This window comes from Rhinatrema bivittatum, chromosome 4 (genome assembly GCF_901001135.1).
Source record: "Rhinatrema bivittatum chromosome 4, aRhiBiv1.1, whole genome shotgun sequence".
Lineage (NCBI taxonomy): Eukaryota > Metazoa > Chordata > Amphibia > Gymnophiona > Rhinatrematidae > Rhinatrema > Rhinatrema bivittatum.
The window spans coordinates 209223310-209238031 of record NC_042618.1 but is presented as its reverse complement, the minus strand read 5'-3'; the positions used below and the strand labels follow the sequence as shown (position 1 = coordinate 209238031).

Genomic DNA, 14722 nt, shown 5'->3' with positions numbered 1-14722 from the left:
TGAACAACTGGCTCATTGGGCCAAAGTCCTCAGCCCAGTGCCACCAGGCGGACGACAAGGTATTGATGCTTCTTCACTCCCTCGATTGGGTGGTCAACTTCGCCAAGAGCAGCCTTTCTCCATCTCAGTCTCTGGACTTCCTGGGGGCGCATTTCGACACAGCGCTGGGCAAGGTGTGTCTGCCCCCGGACAGGGCTCATACACTCATAGCTCAGATACAGTGATTCATTGGTCTCTCGCTTCCAACGGCGTGGGATTACCTCCAGGTCCTGGGATCCATGGCTTCCACCATCGATCTGGTCCCCTGGGCGTTTGCATATATGCGCCCCTTACAGCACGCCTTGCTCTCCTGCTGGAAGCCAGTGTGTCAGGACTTCCAAGCCATCTTTCCTCTCCCACAGGGAGCCAAGGACAGTTTCTCGTGGTGGTTCAACCTGTCTCATCTTCTCCAGGGTGTTCCTTTGGACATCCCAAAATGGGTAATCGTCACGACGGACACCAGTCTCTCTGGCTGGGGAGCGGTGTGTCAGATGAGTTCTGCGCAAAGGAAGTGGATGCCGTCCCAAGCAATTTAGCCAATCAATCGCTTGGAGACTAGAGCAGTGCGTCTGGCATTGAAACGCTTCCTACCTCTCGTCCATCATCGCGCAGTCCGAATACTCTGACAATGCGACCACTGTGGCCTACATCAATCGCCAAGGGGGCACTAGGAGCCGGCATGTGTCTCGGGAGACAGGTTGATGGAGTGGGCGGAGACTCATCTCTCCCGCCTAGCGGCTTCCCACATCGCAGGCGTAGACAACGTTCAAGCAGACTTTCTCAGTTGTCAACATCTAGATCCCGGAGAGTGGGAACTCTCAGAGGAGGCGGTGAGTCTCCTGTTCCAAAGATGGGGGACCCCCTAACTGGATCTAATGGCAACCTCCCGGAATGCCAAGGCAGCTCGGTTCTTCAGTCGCAGAAGAGAGTAGGACGCAGAGGGAGTGGATGCCTTAGTCCTCCCCTGGCCCCGTCACATTCTCCTCTACGTGTTTCCCCCTTGGCCTCTGGTGGGCAAGGTGCTCCAGAGAATAGAGCCCCACCAGGGTCCGGTAATGCTGGTGGCGCCAGAATGGCCCTGTCGTCCGTGGTTTGCAGACTTGATCAACCTCGCAGTAGACGGACCTCTTCGTCTGGGTCACCTTCCACGCTTGCTGCATCAGGGTCCGGTATCTTTCGCCCAGGCCGATCGCTTCTGTCTTGTGGCCTGGCTTTTGAGAGGCGCCGGCTGAGACGGTGTGGATACCCAGAGGCTCTTATCTCGACCCTCAAGGCTAGAAAGACGTCTACCTCCATCTCCTATATCAGGGTGTGGAAAGTTTTTGAGAACTGGTGTGCCTCCATACCTGTCACCACAGACCGCCTTGGTGGCTCAGATCCTATCTTTTCTTCAACAGGGACTGGACAAGGGTCTGGCGTACAACTTGCTGAGAGTGCAAGTCTTTGCCCTAGGCCCTCTTCTTTATCAACGAAAGGGAACTTCCCTCTCCTCTCACCCGGATATCATCAGATTCCTCAGGGGAGTGAAGCATGTGAAACCCCCGGTCCACGCTCTTTATCCTTCGTGGAGTCTCAATCTCGTTCTCCGAATCTTGGTCGGTCCACCCTTTGAACCCATGCGTTCCGCGACCCTCGAGGATATCACTCTCAAGACTGTTTTCCTGGCAGCTATCTGTTCTGCCCGCAGAATCTCGGAGCTTCAAGCACTCTCGTGCAGAGAGCCCTACCTTCGTTTTACGGATTCGGGAGTTTCCTTGCGTACTGTGCCTGCTTTTCTGCCCAAGGTGGTTTCCAAGTTCCACTTGAATCAGATGGTAGAGCTTCTGTCCTTCTCAGCGGACGCATAGGCGGATCTATGTAAGCTAGATGTCAAGCATAGCCTCATTCGCTATTTATTTTTATTTTTTATTTAACTTTTTTATATACCAACATTCAAGACGGTGGTCCCATCATGCTGGTTCACAAGAAACAGGGGTGTAATTATAATAAACTTTACCATTTAAACAATAGTGCAGAAAAGCAGTTACATATAACAAGGAAAACAATAACTTGGAATGAGAAGGGAAATGAAGATCAGATAGTTATATATAAGTATAGATAACATTGTAAGAGGTGGCTATTAACACTAATGCTAGCGGAGCGTGTTGAATGAAGGGAGTTAGATGGAATTGGAGTTAGGAAAGGCCTGCGTGAACAGCCACGTCTTGAGTCTTTTCTTGAATGTTGAGCTATCTGGAAGTCACTTGAATGTTGAGCTATCTGGAATGTTGAGCTATCTGGAATGTTGAGCTATCTGGAATGTTGAGCTATCTGGAAGTCACTAATGATTTTCGCTTGTCGGACCATCTTTTTGTTCTCTGGCATGGTCCAAGGAGAAGGGGTCAAAGGTGTCAAAAACTACCATTGCTCGCTGGCTGAAGGAGGCGATCTCGGTGGCCTACATTGGAGTGGGTTGACAACATCCGACGGGTGTCAAGGCCCATTCTCTTCGAGCTCAGGCTGCTTCCTGGGCGGAGATGCAATCGGTCTCGTTCCAGGAGATTGTCGAGCGACAACTTGGAAATCGTTACGTACCTTTGCTCGTCATTATTGTCTACACATACAGTCGCCTACTTTTGGCTCCTTTGGCTCTAGGGTCATTCGAGCAGGGCTTTCCGAGGCGCAACCTACATAGGGAAGTTTTGGTACATCCCACTGTCTGGACTGATCCTGGTATGTACAGGGAAAAGAAAATTATTCCTTACCTGCTAATTTTCGTTCCTGTAGTACCAAGGATCAGTCCAGACGCCCTCCCTGACTGTTTTATTGGGTTTGGGATTGTCTCTCTGCTCAAATTGTTCTTCAGTGCCTCTTTTCCTTTGGCTGGTTAATGGTTCATTCTGCAAGTTTGTTGTTTGACACTGTTTTGTGCCTTTTGCACACTGTTACTTGTTACTTAATTCTATTGTTGATCCATCATGATTTTCCTCTTTGCTTTGATATACTCCATACTGAGGATTAGTAGAGGGTGCACTACCTTATAAGGAAGCATCCTTCAAAGTTCTAATTGACTCCATCTGCTAGAAGGGGGAGATAACCCACTGTCTGGACTGATCCTTGGTACTACAGGAATGAAAATTAGCAGGTAAGGAATAATTTTCTTTTTCTACAGGCGAGATGCCCAGCCACTTCTATGGCCTATGTGCGAGTGTGGAAGCTGTTTGAGGCATGGTGCCAACAGCACTCCTGCGATCCGTTAGTGAATGTCCCACAGGTCCTGGACTTTCTGTAACAAGGTCTCGCTAAGGAGTTAGCGTTTAACTCCCTTCGTGTTCAAGTGGCGGCTCTTGGTGCATTGCTTGGCAAGTAGTTTGCGGGCTGCTCGCTGGTGGTACATCCAGACATTGCTAGGTTTCTCAAGGGGGTTAAACACTTGTGGCCTCCCATCCGTTCTATGTGCCCTGATTGGAGTTTGAACCTAGTGCTTTGGGTGCTCTGTGGTCCCCCTTCGAACCTCTCCGCAGAGCTTCGTTGAAGGATCTAACCTTAAACAGTCTTTTTGGTGGCCATTTGCTCGGCACGTCTGATCTCAGTTACAGGTTTTGTCGTGTCTGGATCCCTTTCTTCGCATTTACGATGATAAGGTGTCCTTGCGCACGGTTCCATCCTTTGTTCCGAAAGTGGTTTCGACATTTAACGTCAATCAAATGGTGGAGCTTCCGGGCTTCCCTCAGTGATCTCGTGAATCCTCTCAAGGCAGGGATCTGCATGTGCTAGACGTGCGATGCATCGTGTTGCGTTACCTGGAAGTTACTAATGACTTTCGGAGGTCCGATCATTTGTTCATTCTTTTTGGTGGCCAAAAGAAGGGGGGACAAGGCGTCTAAGGCAACCATCTCTCGTTGGATTAGAGGCCATTTTTCATCGTACATTGCCGTGGGCGCCAAGTTCCATTTGTTCTCCGTGCTCATTCCACTAGGGCCCAGGCTACTTCCTTGGCGGAATGTCAGTTACTGTCGCCTCAGGAAATCTGCAGGGCGGTGGTACAGCAGTTCACCTGTCATGGCCTGTCTTCTCCCTCTTAGAGTTAAGCACCCCTAACACCAATCTCCCCAAATTAAATCTTTATATAGAATTAAGAGAAGCTGTGGGGCCACTGCATGAACAGCAAAATACTTTTTCAGAAAGTTCTGGAAGGATCTGTCTCTTAGCTGTCACTTGACCCTGTGACAGGTAAAGTATTGTCTTCAGAGAATAACCTGTTTTAAGTAAGCAAATCTGCTTTCTTGAGCAGGGCAACTTTCTGGAGATGCAATAATAGTTTTTAGGTGAACCCAGGATTTCAAATGTGAAATCAGGTAAGGAAGATGCCAAGAAATTCTCATAATCAGTGGGGTTGAAGGTTGTCTTTTTGATAGATGGCTGTATATACATAATTTATCCAAAGAAACAAAAAATCTGCGATATCCAAATTTGCTGTGAGGAATAGGGGTCATTAAATAATGCAAAATGACTAAAGACAGTCTAACCTCAACATTATCACTAATTAGAGACTCTGAGGTAGTTGTAAATGACCTTCATAGTAGGCATCATCTGTAGTGACAACCTTCATTAAGGCTCTGCCTTATATATAATCATGGGTCATTTGTGAAATGTCTTATCCAAAAAGAGTCAGAGTGAACATTTTGAGAGGTTTTTTTATGCAATTAAAAACATTTTTCTCAAACACAAAAGAGTGGAAATTCCTCTAAATTGCAAAGATAAAAATTGAATCCAAATGACAGGATATATATATATATATATACACTTATCAATTCTGGTAAGTTGTAGCAAAGTCCACTGCTTTTAATGCCACTAAATAGCAATGTCTGAGTTTCATAGATGCTACCAATGGTATAACTCGTTTATAGATGTCGCTGAATAACAATGTCTGGAGTTTAAATTTGCCACCGGTAATGTAGCCCACCTGACATAGGTCCATATTTCGAACAGTCCTTCCTCATGGGGCTGAAACAGTGCACAGCTTGTTTTCATTTGACATTTGTATTTCTCCTGTTTTGTCGTGCACTACTTCCATTGACTAATGTTGCCTTGCTCTTGTATCCAGCGTGGGCTTGTGGCTGCTTACAGTGGGGACAGTGATAACGAGGAGGAGTTACTGGAGCACATAATAGATGTGGATGAAGAGAAACTGACAGACTGGAGGAAGCTGGCCTGCTTGCTCTGTAGAAGGCAATTTCCAAATAAAGATGCTTTGACTAGACATCAGCAGCTATCTGACTTGCATAAGGTAACTTCACCAGATTAGGTGCACTTTTGAGTAATTCCAGTCTTCAGTTTGAATAATTCCAAATCTGAAAGTGAGCATTTGGGTATTTGAGATTTAAAGTAAACTTGGTTTCCCCCTCAGCATAGACACACACAGATTTCTCTTAAGTGTGAATTGACTGGGTGGAAATCGGAGGGGTCTAGATGAGTGTCATTGCTTCCCCACTTGGGGGCCGATGCAATATGGTGCACTGAGCTGAGCGCACTGTTAACCTGCAGTCTGGCGTGGGTAGAATAGGTGCTGATCAATCCTGTAATGCCATAAGGGGATTAGCGCATATTCAATGCGCGTCCAACGCGGAGTGAATCTAATAGCGATCACATGCAAATGCATGTTTATTTATTTAATTCTTTTATATACCGACCTTCATGACGGGTGTCATATCAAATCGGTTTACATGAAACAAGGGGTAAACATTTTATCAACCATTTAACAGTAGAATAATCAGAGGAGGTATAAAGTTACATATTAATACATGTTAATGAGGCTATTAGGCATTCACTTCCGATGCAAAAAAAAAAAAAAGCATCTCAGACGCACATTTAACTATCATCATTGTGATATTAAGTAGGATGAAAAATAATTTATTTTTTTTCTTTCATTTCTTTTGACAGTCGGACCCATCACAAAAACAGACCCTGAGTTTATCAGTGTCTGTTTTCCTTACCGGCGGACAGCCACGAAAACCGCCGATAAACCCGGCATTGGTTTTTGTGACTATCGTTCGCTGCCGAGGAAAACCGCCGAGTCTATCCTTGCTAATGTGACCCCCCCCTAATTTTAATATTGCATGGCACCCCCCTTGGGGGCGCCTGTGGTGCGTTAAGAGAGCGGGTGCTGACTGTTCAGCGCCGCTTTCTACGCAACTTTATTGCATCGGCCCCTCTATTTTGTAACTAGAGGTTAAGATTATCAAAAATGCCATATTACAGTGGCATTCACTCCAGCCTTTGATGGTCTTAAACAGATCAGGTTTTCAGGATATCCCTAATGAATATGCATATGGGATTTGCAGGCGCCTGCCTGTAATGTATGCAAATCTGTCTCATGCATATTCATTACCAATATCCTAAAACCTCGACCTATTGGTGACACTGGAGGGCTGGGAGTGAATACCATTGCCATATTGAGTCAGACCAGTGGTTCATTGAGCTCCAGCATCCTGTATGACAGTGGCCGATCTGTTTTGTTTATAAGTACCACCAGACAGATCTAATGGAGAGATCCAGTCCCTGTTAACTTTGAGCTCCCAACAGGAAAAATTTGCATTCCCCCCCCAAGCTACCTGGCTGATGTCTTAACTAACTATTTTGAACAGATTTTTCTGGGATTGACCTTCGGGGATGAAAAGATATAATTGAGACGTGTACTGTGACCAATTTAATTTATCATGCAAGTTTTATGAGTAATTACATTATTCATTACAAATTGTTTGTTCTCCAAAGACAGGATGGCAGTTCTCACATGGGTGACATTATCCAATGGACCACAGCAAGGAAAATTAAAGTCAAAATTTCTAGAACTTTGACTGAGCCCTACTATGCTACATGAGGTCCCTTCAGTCTTCCCTCTTCCGCAGAACCTGGTGGTTGTGGGGTTTTTTTCCCTCTCTCTGAGCCTTAATTATTTCAGAATTTATTTTTGGAATATTCTGCTTATTCGAGTCCTGGTCATCGTCGTATCCTGCAGTTCCCTGTATGTACCCAGATCAGTCCAGACTCCTGGGTTTTGCCTCCTTTCCAGCAGATGGAGACACAGTTTTACCGACACTGTCACTTAACCTGGTGTGCCACCTGCAGTCCATCAGTATTTCTTCGTCTCCAGCAGATGGAAGGTGGTGCAAATCCTGCAGTCTGGGGAATAAAAATGTTTTTTAAAAAGTTAGGGCAAAAGAGGGATTTTAGGATTTCTATTAGCATTTCTACGTAGCCCTCCCTGAAGGTCAGTAGGTCCTGGTTTGGTCATCCTTTCAGGTGGAAATGAGGACAAACGGGGGGGAGGCTGGAAATTGCTGGGTCTGCCCGGATCCTTGACCTGCTGAGGGAGGAGATAACTGGTGGAACCAGTTCCCTCTCCTCCCTCCCTAAGGTGGACAGCTGGAGCCTGCAGCCACAAGAATAAAGTTTTAAAAAAAAAAGTCAGCCATGGGGTTGACAGAGCGTGCTTGAGGTCGGCTTCCTCTGCTGTCTCCCCCTTTACCCAACAGCACTAGTATTGTGCCCGTTGGCATTTGACTGTCTGTTGATCCCCTTTTGTGTTGGGGAACAGCCTATAGCTAGGATTCACTCGTGTGAGGACTAACATCCTGCTTGTTCTCTGAGAGAGCAGAATTGCTTACCTCTAGCAGGTTTTCTCAGAGGACAGCAGGATGTTAATCCTCACAAAACCCGCCCGCCACCCTGCAAAGTTGGGTTTCTCTTATTTTATCGTAATTTTGTTACGATGCTGAAGAGGGAATCCCACATGGATGCATGATATAGGGCATGCTCAGTGTGCTTAGTCAAAGTTTCTAGAAACTGAGACAAGTTTTCCGCATTGGGCTAAAACTGATGTCCCCCATGTGTGAAGATTAAACATCCTGCTGTCCTCTGAGAACACCTGTTTCAAGTAAGTAACTCTGCTTGCTCTGAAGGGGTTATTCCTCCTCATTCACCAGAGCAATGCAGACTAATGGGTTTTCCTCCCCTGCTAGCAGATGGAGACAGAATCAAAGCTTCACTGTACACTACTGTACTTAGACACTGTGCCACCTGCAGTCTCTCAGTATTTTCTGTCTCCTGTGGCTGGCTGTTGTGGTGGACAGATTGTGCCCAGGCGTGGGTAGGTCCTTTTGGGCTATTCTGGTCAAGTAGGAACAAGCAAGGGGTTGGTGGACCTAAGGTACTCTGGTCCTTTGAGAGGGATTTGAAAGCCAGTGGTGCTGACTCCCTCATCCCTGGCCTTTTGAGTTGCTGGTGCTTGGTTTCTGGTGGATCTTCTTCAGGGAATTAGCTTCTTTCCTTTTTGGATTTGCAGTAAGTTAAAAAAAAAAAAAATTTATGCTGAGGCAGCAAGTGGTGCTCTCAGTACAGGGAGAGCTCTTGGGATTGATCAGTTATCCCGTGGTGTGGTGTCAATTCGACAGGCCATAGCGTGCAGAGGAGAGAGGGTAAGCAGTTGCCTTAAATTTTTTTTGTGCTTTTGCTATGCAGTGTTGAAGACCTGGCTATTCCTGTTGAGCATTTGAAGAAGTGTCCCATATGTGAGGATCAGCACAGAGCAGTTCAGGCCTTGGGCCTCTGCAGAGCTTGTTTGGGAGATGGGGGAAGGCTGAGCGGGGCCGGAACCAAAAAAGGCCATTTCTGAGTAGCAACTTGCTGGCCCTCATGTTGGGCCTGATGTGGGTGATCAAGGCAGCGTGGGAACGGCGGCCATTTGGAGTACTCCCAAAGTGGATGGGGAAGGCAGGGAGGCCTCTGACCCACCGATCCTGGCAGTAATGGACGACACGTGTGCCATGGGAGAAGGTGGCTGCTGCCTTGATGCTTCCAGATTGGTTGGAGCAGAATTCTGGGGAGCCTTTTCCCCCAAAGTTTGTTTTAATGCACAAGGCCTTTTTGTTTAAAAAGGTGACTGTTTTAGTGCCTCTGGTGCTCAAAGGGACTGATTACTAAAACTAAGTATCCGAGAAAAAAGTGAAGCCAGATCAGGAGGGAGAGAGTCCCATTTTGGAAGGGCTTTGAAGCCTGTAAAATCCTTTCCTTTTCACATAACAGGAAAAGCTTTGGTCTCTGCGGAATAGGATGCATCAGAAGCAGGGCTAAAAGGTCAGCAAGGCTATGGTGAAGTTCTCTCCTGCCTGAGGGAGGCCCTGGAGCAGTTGAAATTGCCTAGGCTGAATGCTTTAGTGTTCATTATCATCTACAAAGACTACTGTTCTGGTTGAAGGCAATGTGGCTCTCAGGGATGCTCAGGATAGGAAGATAGCGATTTAGCTTTTGAGATTGTGGCTTTGGCGCTCTGGGCTCCTCTCTGTTCCAGTGTTATGACATGGGTCTGCTTGTGCCGAATGCAAGAATTCCTGGTATACAATACTGACTTTGAAGGCTGGTGTTGCCTTTATTGCTGATGCCTTGTATGATTTATTCTGAATGTTGGCACAAAGTATGGTCACTTTAGTTGCAGCTAGAAAGTTGCCATTTATTTATTTCCTAGTGTGTAGCCAGATGGACTCAGAACAAGTGGGTATAGTGTGCTCGTGCTAGCAGTTAGAGATGGATCTGACGTCAGCACGGGTACATATACCCCCACAGGAAGTGAAGCAACTCAGTAATTTCTGTCTCCAAAGCAGTTTGGAGAGCCTGCACGCTCGCTGAGCGTGTTTTCCAATACTACTTTCTACTTCCTACTTTTCAACATTCTCAGACGACAAGCCCCGCACTCCTGTGGTGATACCCTCGGGTCCCTCCCCCAGTCGAGTTTCCCGAGGTGATTTCCGTCGTCCCTCGGAGGTTTTAGGCCTCGGTCCGGTGGCCGATTCGCGGCAGGGATCTAGCCCCCGAGCGAGAAGGGCTCGGGCCTGGCTGAGAGGCACCTCGGTCCCGGCGTGGACTTAGCCCCGAGCGAGTTCGGCGGCTTAGAGGCAGCGGGTGCACTTCCTCGAGCGCGGCGGTGAAGGTATTTCCCCTCTCCCCCCCGCAGCCAGAGACCGCCCGGGTTACAGCCGGGAAGTGCCGAGGATCAGGTAAGGCGTACATCTCTTACTTTTGGTCTCCGTGGTACGAGGATCGGCGGCGTTGTCTGCAGCGGCACGCCGTGGAGGTCGCTATTTTGCCTGCCTTGTTCAGGTATTGAGCGCCCACAGATAGGCGCACACAGATAGGCGCCTGTGGATTGGCGCACAACACAGCATATTATTGAGCGCATACTGTTCATTATTTAGTGTATATTGCTGTACGCATATTATTGAGCGCATATTGTTTATCATTGAGCGCATATTGCTGTACGCATATTATCGAGCGCATACTGTTTAGCGTATATTGCTGACCGCATGATAATGAGCGCATATTGTTTACTCTTGAGCGCATATTGCTGTACGCATATTATTGAGCGCATACTGTCTTATTTGGCGTATGTTGCTGAAGGCATAATATTGAGCGCATATTGTTTATTGCTGATTGCATATTCTTGAGCGCATCTTGTTAAGCGCATATTGCTGTACGCATATTGAGCGTGTACTGTTTATTATTTAGCGTATATTGCTGTACGCATATTATTGAGCGCGTACTGTTGAGTATTGAGCGCAGACTGCTGAATGCATACTATTGAGCGAAGCGCCGGCGCCATGGCACACTTAAACGCCCCGGCGTCTCTAGAGGCGGCACCTCCTGATTCCGGCGTGAAAGCTCTGGGCCTGTGCTCAGCGTGCCAGCTTAGAGCCACGCAGAGCGAGGAGCCAGACTCCCTTTGTGCCCAATGTGAGGAGGCAGTGGGAGCCTCGGGCCAGGACCAGTCTCAACCGAGGTTTACCGACAGTTCCCCAGGAGCCACCCCGGACCTAGCGGGCCGTCTCGAACAGCCAGGAATCCCGAGGGACCTGGTACCCCGATGGCTGGAGACCGCTTCCATTTCCTGGGTGGACTTATTTCAGGGGATCCACGCCTTTGTACAGATGCAGTCGGCTTCTCGTCCTGGACCCGCTGCTGCTCCGGCTGACCCTGCCCCCGGACCTTCTCGCCCTTATCGTGAGCACCAGCCTCGGGGCAGTCCGGCTCATGCGGACCCTGATATCTCGGAGGACGAGTCCGAAACCCCCGAGGAGGGGGACCTTCCCTCGGGGATAGAGCCATATCGAACTATGAGGCGGTTCTTTCCCAAGGAAGATCTCTCCGACCTGGTCTCTCAGTGCCTGACGGAGTTGGCTATTCCAGGCCCCAGCACCATGGAGGCATCTACGCAGAACCCCCTGCTGGAGGGTCTTCGTCCCACAGCCCGCCATTTCCCCTTCCTGCAAGCGGCGCAACAGCTGATAGATTTGGAGTGGAATGCGCCAGAGGCCTCGTTCAAAGGGGGTCGGGCCCTGTCTGGCATGTACCCCCTGGACCCGGCGATCAAGGATATGCTGGCGTGCCCTACGGTGGACGCCTTGGTTAACGCTGTGGTCAAGCGCACTACCATTCCAGTGGAGGGGGGGGGCGGCCCTCAAGGAGGCTCATGACCGACGCCTGGACGCCATCCTGAAACATACCTTTGAGGTGGCAGTTCTGTCCTTACAAATCGCAACCTGCTGCACAGTGGTGACACATTCCTGTTTATCACAGGTCCGGAACAATGCTCCGGCAGAGGACATGGAGTCCGCCCTCTCATTCCTTACGGATGGCGCCTCCGACCTAGTCCGTACAACAGCCAAAGGGGTCTCATCCTCAGTAGCAGCCAGGAGGCAGCTCTGGATACGGAATTGGTCAGCCGATGCTCCTTCTAAGACACGTCTCACTAGAATGCCGTTCAAGGGTTCTCTCCTGTTCGGCTGCGACCTAGAGAAACTGGCCAGCACATGGGGCGCCTCTCCAGTACCTCTACTGCCGGAAGATAGGTCCAAGAGGAACCAGCGCATCTTGCCGAGGCCCTCCAGAGGTAGAAGCTCCCAACGCGTCACTCCCTATAGGAGGCGCTACCAGGCACCTCGTCCTCAGGCCAGGAACCAGTCCTTTCGGACCAAGCAGCGTCAGAGGGGAGCCGGCTCGGGGTCCGGTCCCGGCCGCGCCTCACAATGAGATTCAGCCGATCCATCCGGGGGACGGAGCCATAGGGGGACAGGTTAACCCTCTTCTACCCCAGATGGGTCGAGATTACGTCGGACCAGTGGGTCCTCGCCATCATCCGAGAGGGCTATTATCTGGACTTCCATCATACCCCTCCGGACAGGTTTGTGGAGTCTCCGTGTCCAATCCACAAGAAGGCGGCATTAGAAGTTACCCTGGCGAGGTTCCTGTCCTTGAAAGCCATAATCCCAGTACCTGCATGGGAAATGGACTCTGGGCATTATTCCATTTATTTCATGGTACCCAAGAAAGAGGGCACCTTCCGACCCATCTTGGACCTCAAGTCAGTCAATCGATACTTAAAGGTCCCGAGGTTTCGCATGGAAACTCTGCACTCAGTAAAGACCGCAGTTCAGCCAAGGGAATTCCTCACAGCTTTAGACTTGTCAGAAGCCTACCTGCATATCCCGATCCATCGGGATCATCAGCGCTACCTACGCTTCAAGGTTCTGGGACGACACTTCCAATTCCGGGCTTTGCCCTTCGGGTTAGCCACGGCGCCGCGGACCTTCACCAAGGTGATCGTAGTGGTAGCAGCGGCGCTCAAGACGGGAAGGAATCCTTGTCCATCCCTACCTAGACGATTGGCTGATCAGGGCGAAATCCCGAGAGGAGAGCCATCGGGCAACCAACAGAGTGATCGCCCTTCTGGAAAGCCTGGGATGGGTAGTCAACCTACACAAGAGTTGCCTACAGCCTTCCCAGTCACTGGAATACCTGGGAGTCCGGTTCGACACCCAGGCAGACAGTCACTCACCACCAAGAGAAGGTTAAAACTCCAGACGCGTCTACGGTCCTTGATGGGAGCCAGCCGGCCCATAGCTTGGCATTATCTGCAGGTTCTTGGTCTCATGGCATCCACCCTGGAAGTGGTACCCTGGGCGCGGGCCCATATGAGTCCACTACAATGCTCCCTCCTCTCTCGATGGAGCCCACGCTTCCGAAATTACTCCGTGCATCTACCTCTACCAGCCAGAGTGCGGACCCAGCTAAGGTGGTGGTTGCAGTCCAACCACACGAGCAGGGGGTCAAAGATGTCCTCCCTCATGTGGATTCTGCTCACCACAGATGCCAGCCTGAGCGGCTGGGGAGCACACTGCGAAGAACTCACCGCCCAAGGGCGGTGGAACAGAGAAGAATCGGGGTGGAACATCAACCGGCTAGAGGCACGGGCAGTCCGGTTAGCCTGCCTGCAATTTGCTCACAGACTGCAGAACAGAGCAGTCAGGGTGATGTCCGACAACACCACCACAGTGGCATACATCAACCGACAGGGCGGAACCAGAAGCCAACAGGTGTCCCTAGAGATAGCCCCGCTAATGGCTTGGGCAAAGGCGAATCTCCAGGACATCTCCGCCGTCCACATTGCCGGGAAGGACAACACCACGGCAGACTTCCTCAGCAGGGAAAGCCTAAATCCGGGAGAATGGCAGCTGTCCCCCACAGCCTTCCAGATGATTGTGGATCAGTGTGGGACGCCAGACATGGACCTACTAGCGGACGGGTCCAATGCTCAAGTACCCAGATACTTCAGCCGCAAGCGAGATCCGTTCTCTCACGGGATCGACGCCCTGGTTCAGCCATGGCCTCCAGGGACCCTGCTATACGCCTTTCCGCTGTGGCCCCTGCTGGGCGCCCTTATACACAAGATTCAGAGGTACAGAGGCCTAGTTCTTCTAGTGGCACCAGACTGGCCAAGAAGACCCTGGTACGCGGACAAGAGAAGACTACTTGCAGGGGAGCCCCTTCCCCTGCCTCCTCACAGGGACCTGCTACGTCAAGGTCCCATCCTCCACGAGGATCCGACTCAATTCTCTCTTACGGTCTGGCCATTGAGAGGTCTAGACTGAGGTAAAGAGGTTACTCGGAGCCGGTGATCGATACACTCCTCCGAGCCCACAAGTTTTCCACATCCCGCACCTACATAAGGATCTGGAGAGTATTTGAAGCCTGGTGCGACATTCATGGCACCAATCCACATGCGGCCACAATCCCTATTGTTCTGCATTTCCTGCAGGATGGACTTCAGAAGGGTCTCTCCCTAAGTTCCATCAAGGTTCAGGTGGCTGCGCTGTTCTGTTACGGTCCAAGGAGGGATGGTAAGACCATTGCCACGCACCCAGATGTTTCTCGCTTCCTGAAAGGAGTCAAGCACATTCGTCCGCCACTGAAGTGGCCAGTGCCCCTGTGGAACTTCAACCTTGTTTTGGATTTCCTCGCGGGATCCACCTTCAGACCCCTTCGGGGCCTGTCTCTCCGTTCGCTAACACTGAAGATGGTGTTCCTGCTGGCTGTGTGTTCAGCACGCCGCATCTCAGAGCTACAAGCGCTGTCCTGCCGTGATCCCTTTCTCAGAATCACTCCTGAGGCTATCCATCTTCACACGGTTCCCTCCTTTCTACCTAAAGTAGTCTCACAATTTCACCTCAACCAAACCATATCCTTGCCTACCACGGCGGGTTTGAAGAAATCAGAAGGGCGTTTGCTACGCCATCTCGACATCGGCAGATTGCTGCCCAGATACCTGGACATGACAGAAGCAGGAAGAAAGACGGACCATCTGTTCGTCCTTCAC

At 49.9% G+C, this 14722-nt stretch overlaps 1 protein-coding gene across 1 annotated transcript in view; it reads left to right on the top strand.

Moving 5' to 3' along the window:
• Window positions 1–14722, top strand: part of RBM5 (RNA binding motif protein 5) — a 255667-nt gene that overhangs the window by 190804 nt on the left and 50141 nt on the right. Inside the window, 1 exon segment of the mRNA XM_029599640.1 lies at window positions 5126–5308. Within this exon segment, the coding sequence (XP_029455500.1) occupies window positions 5126–5308 (183 nt within the window).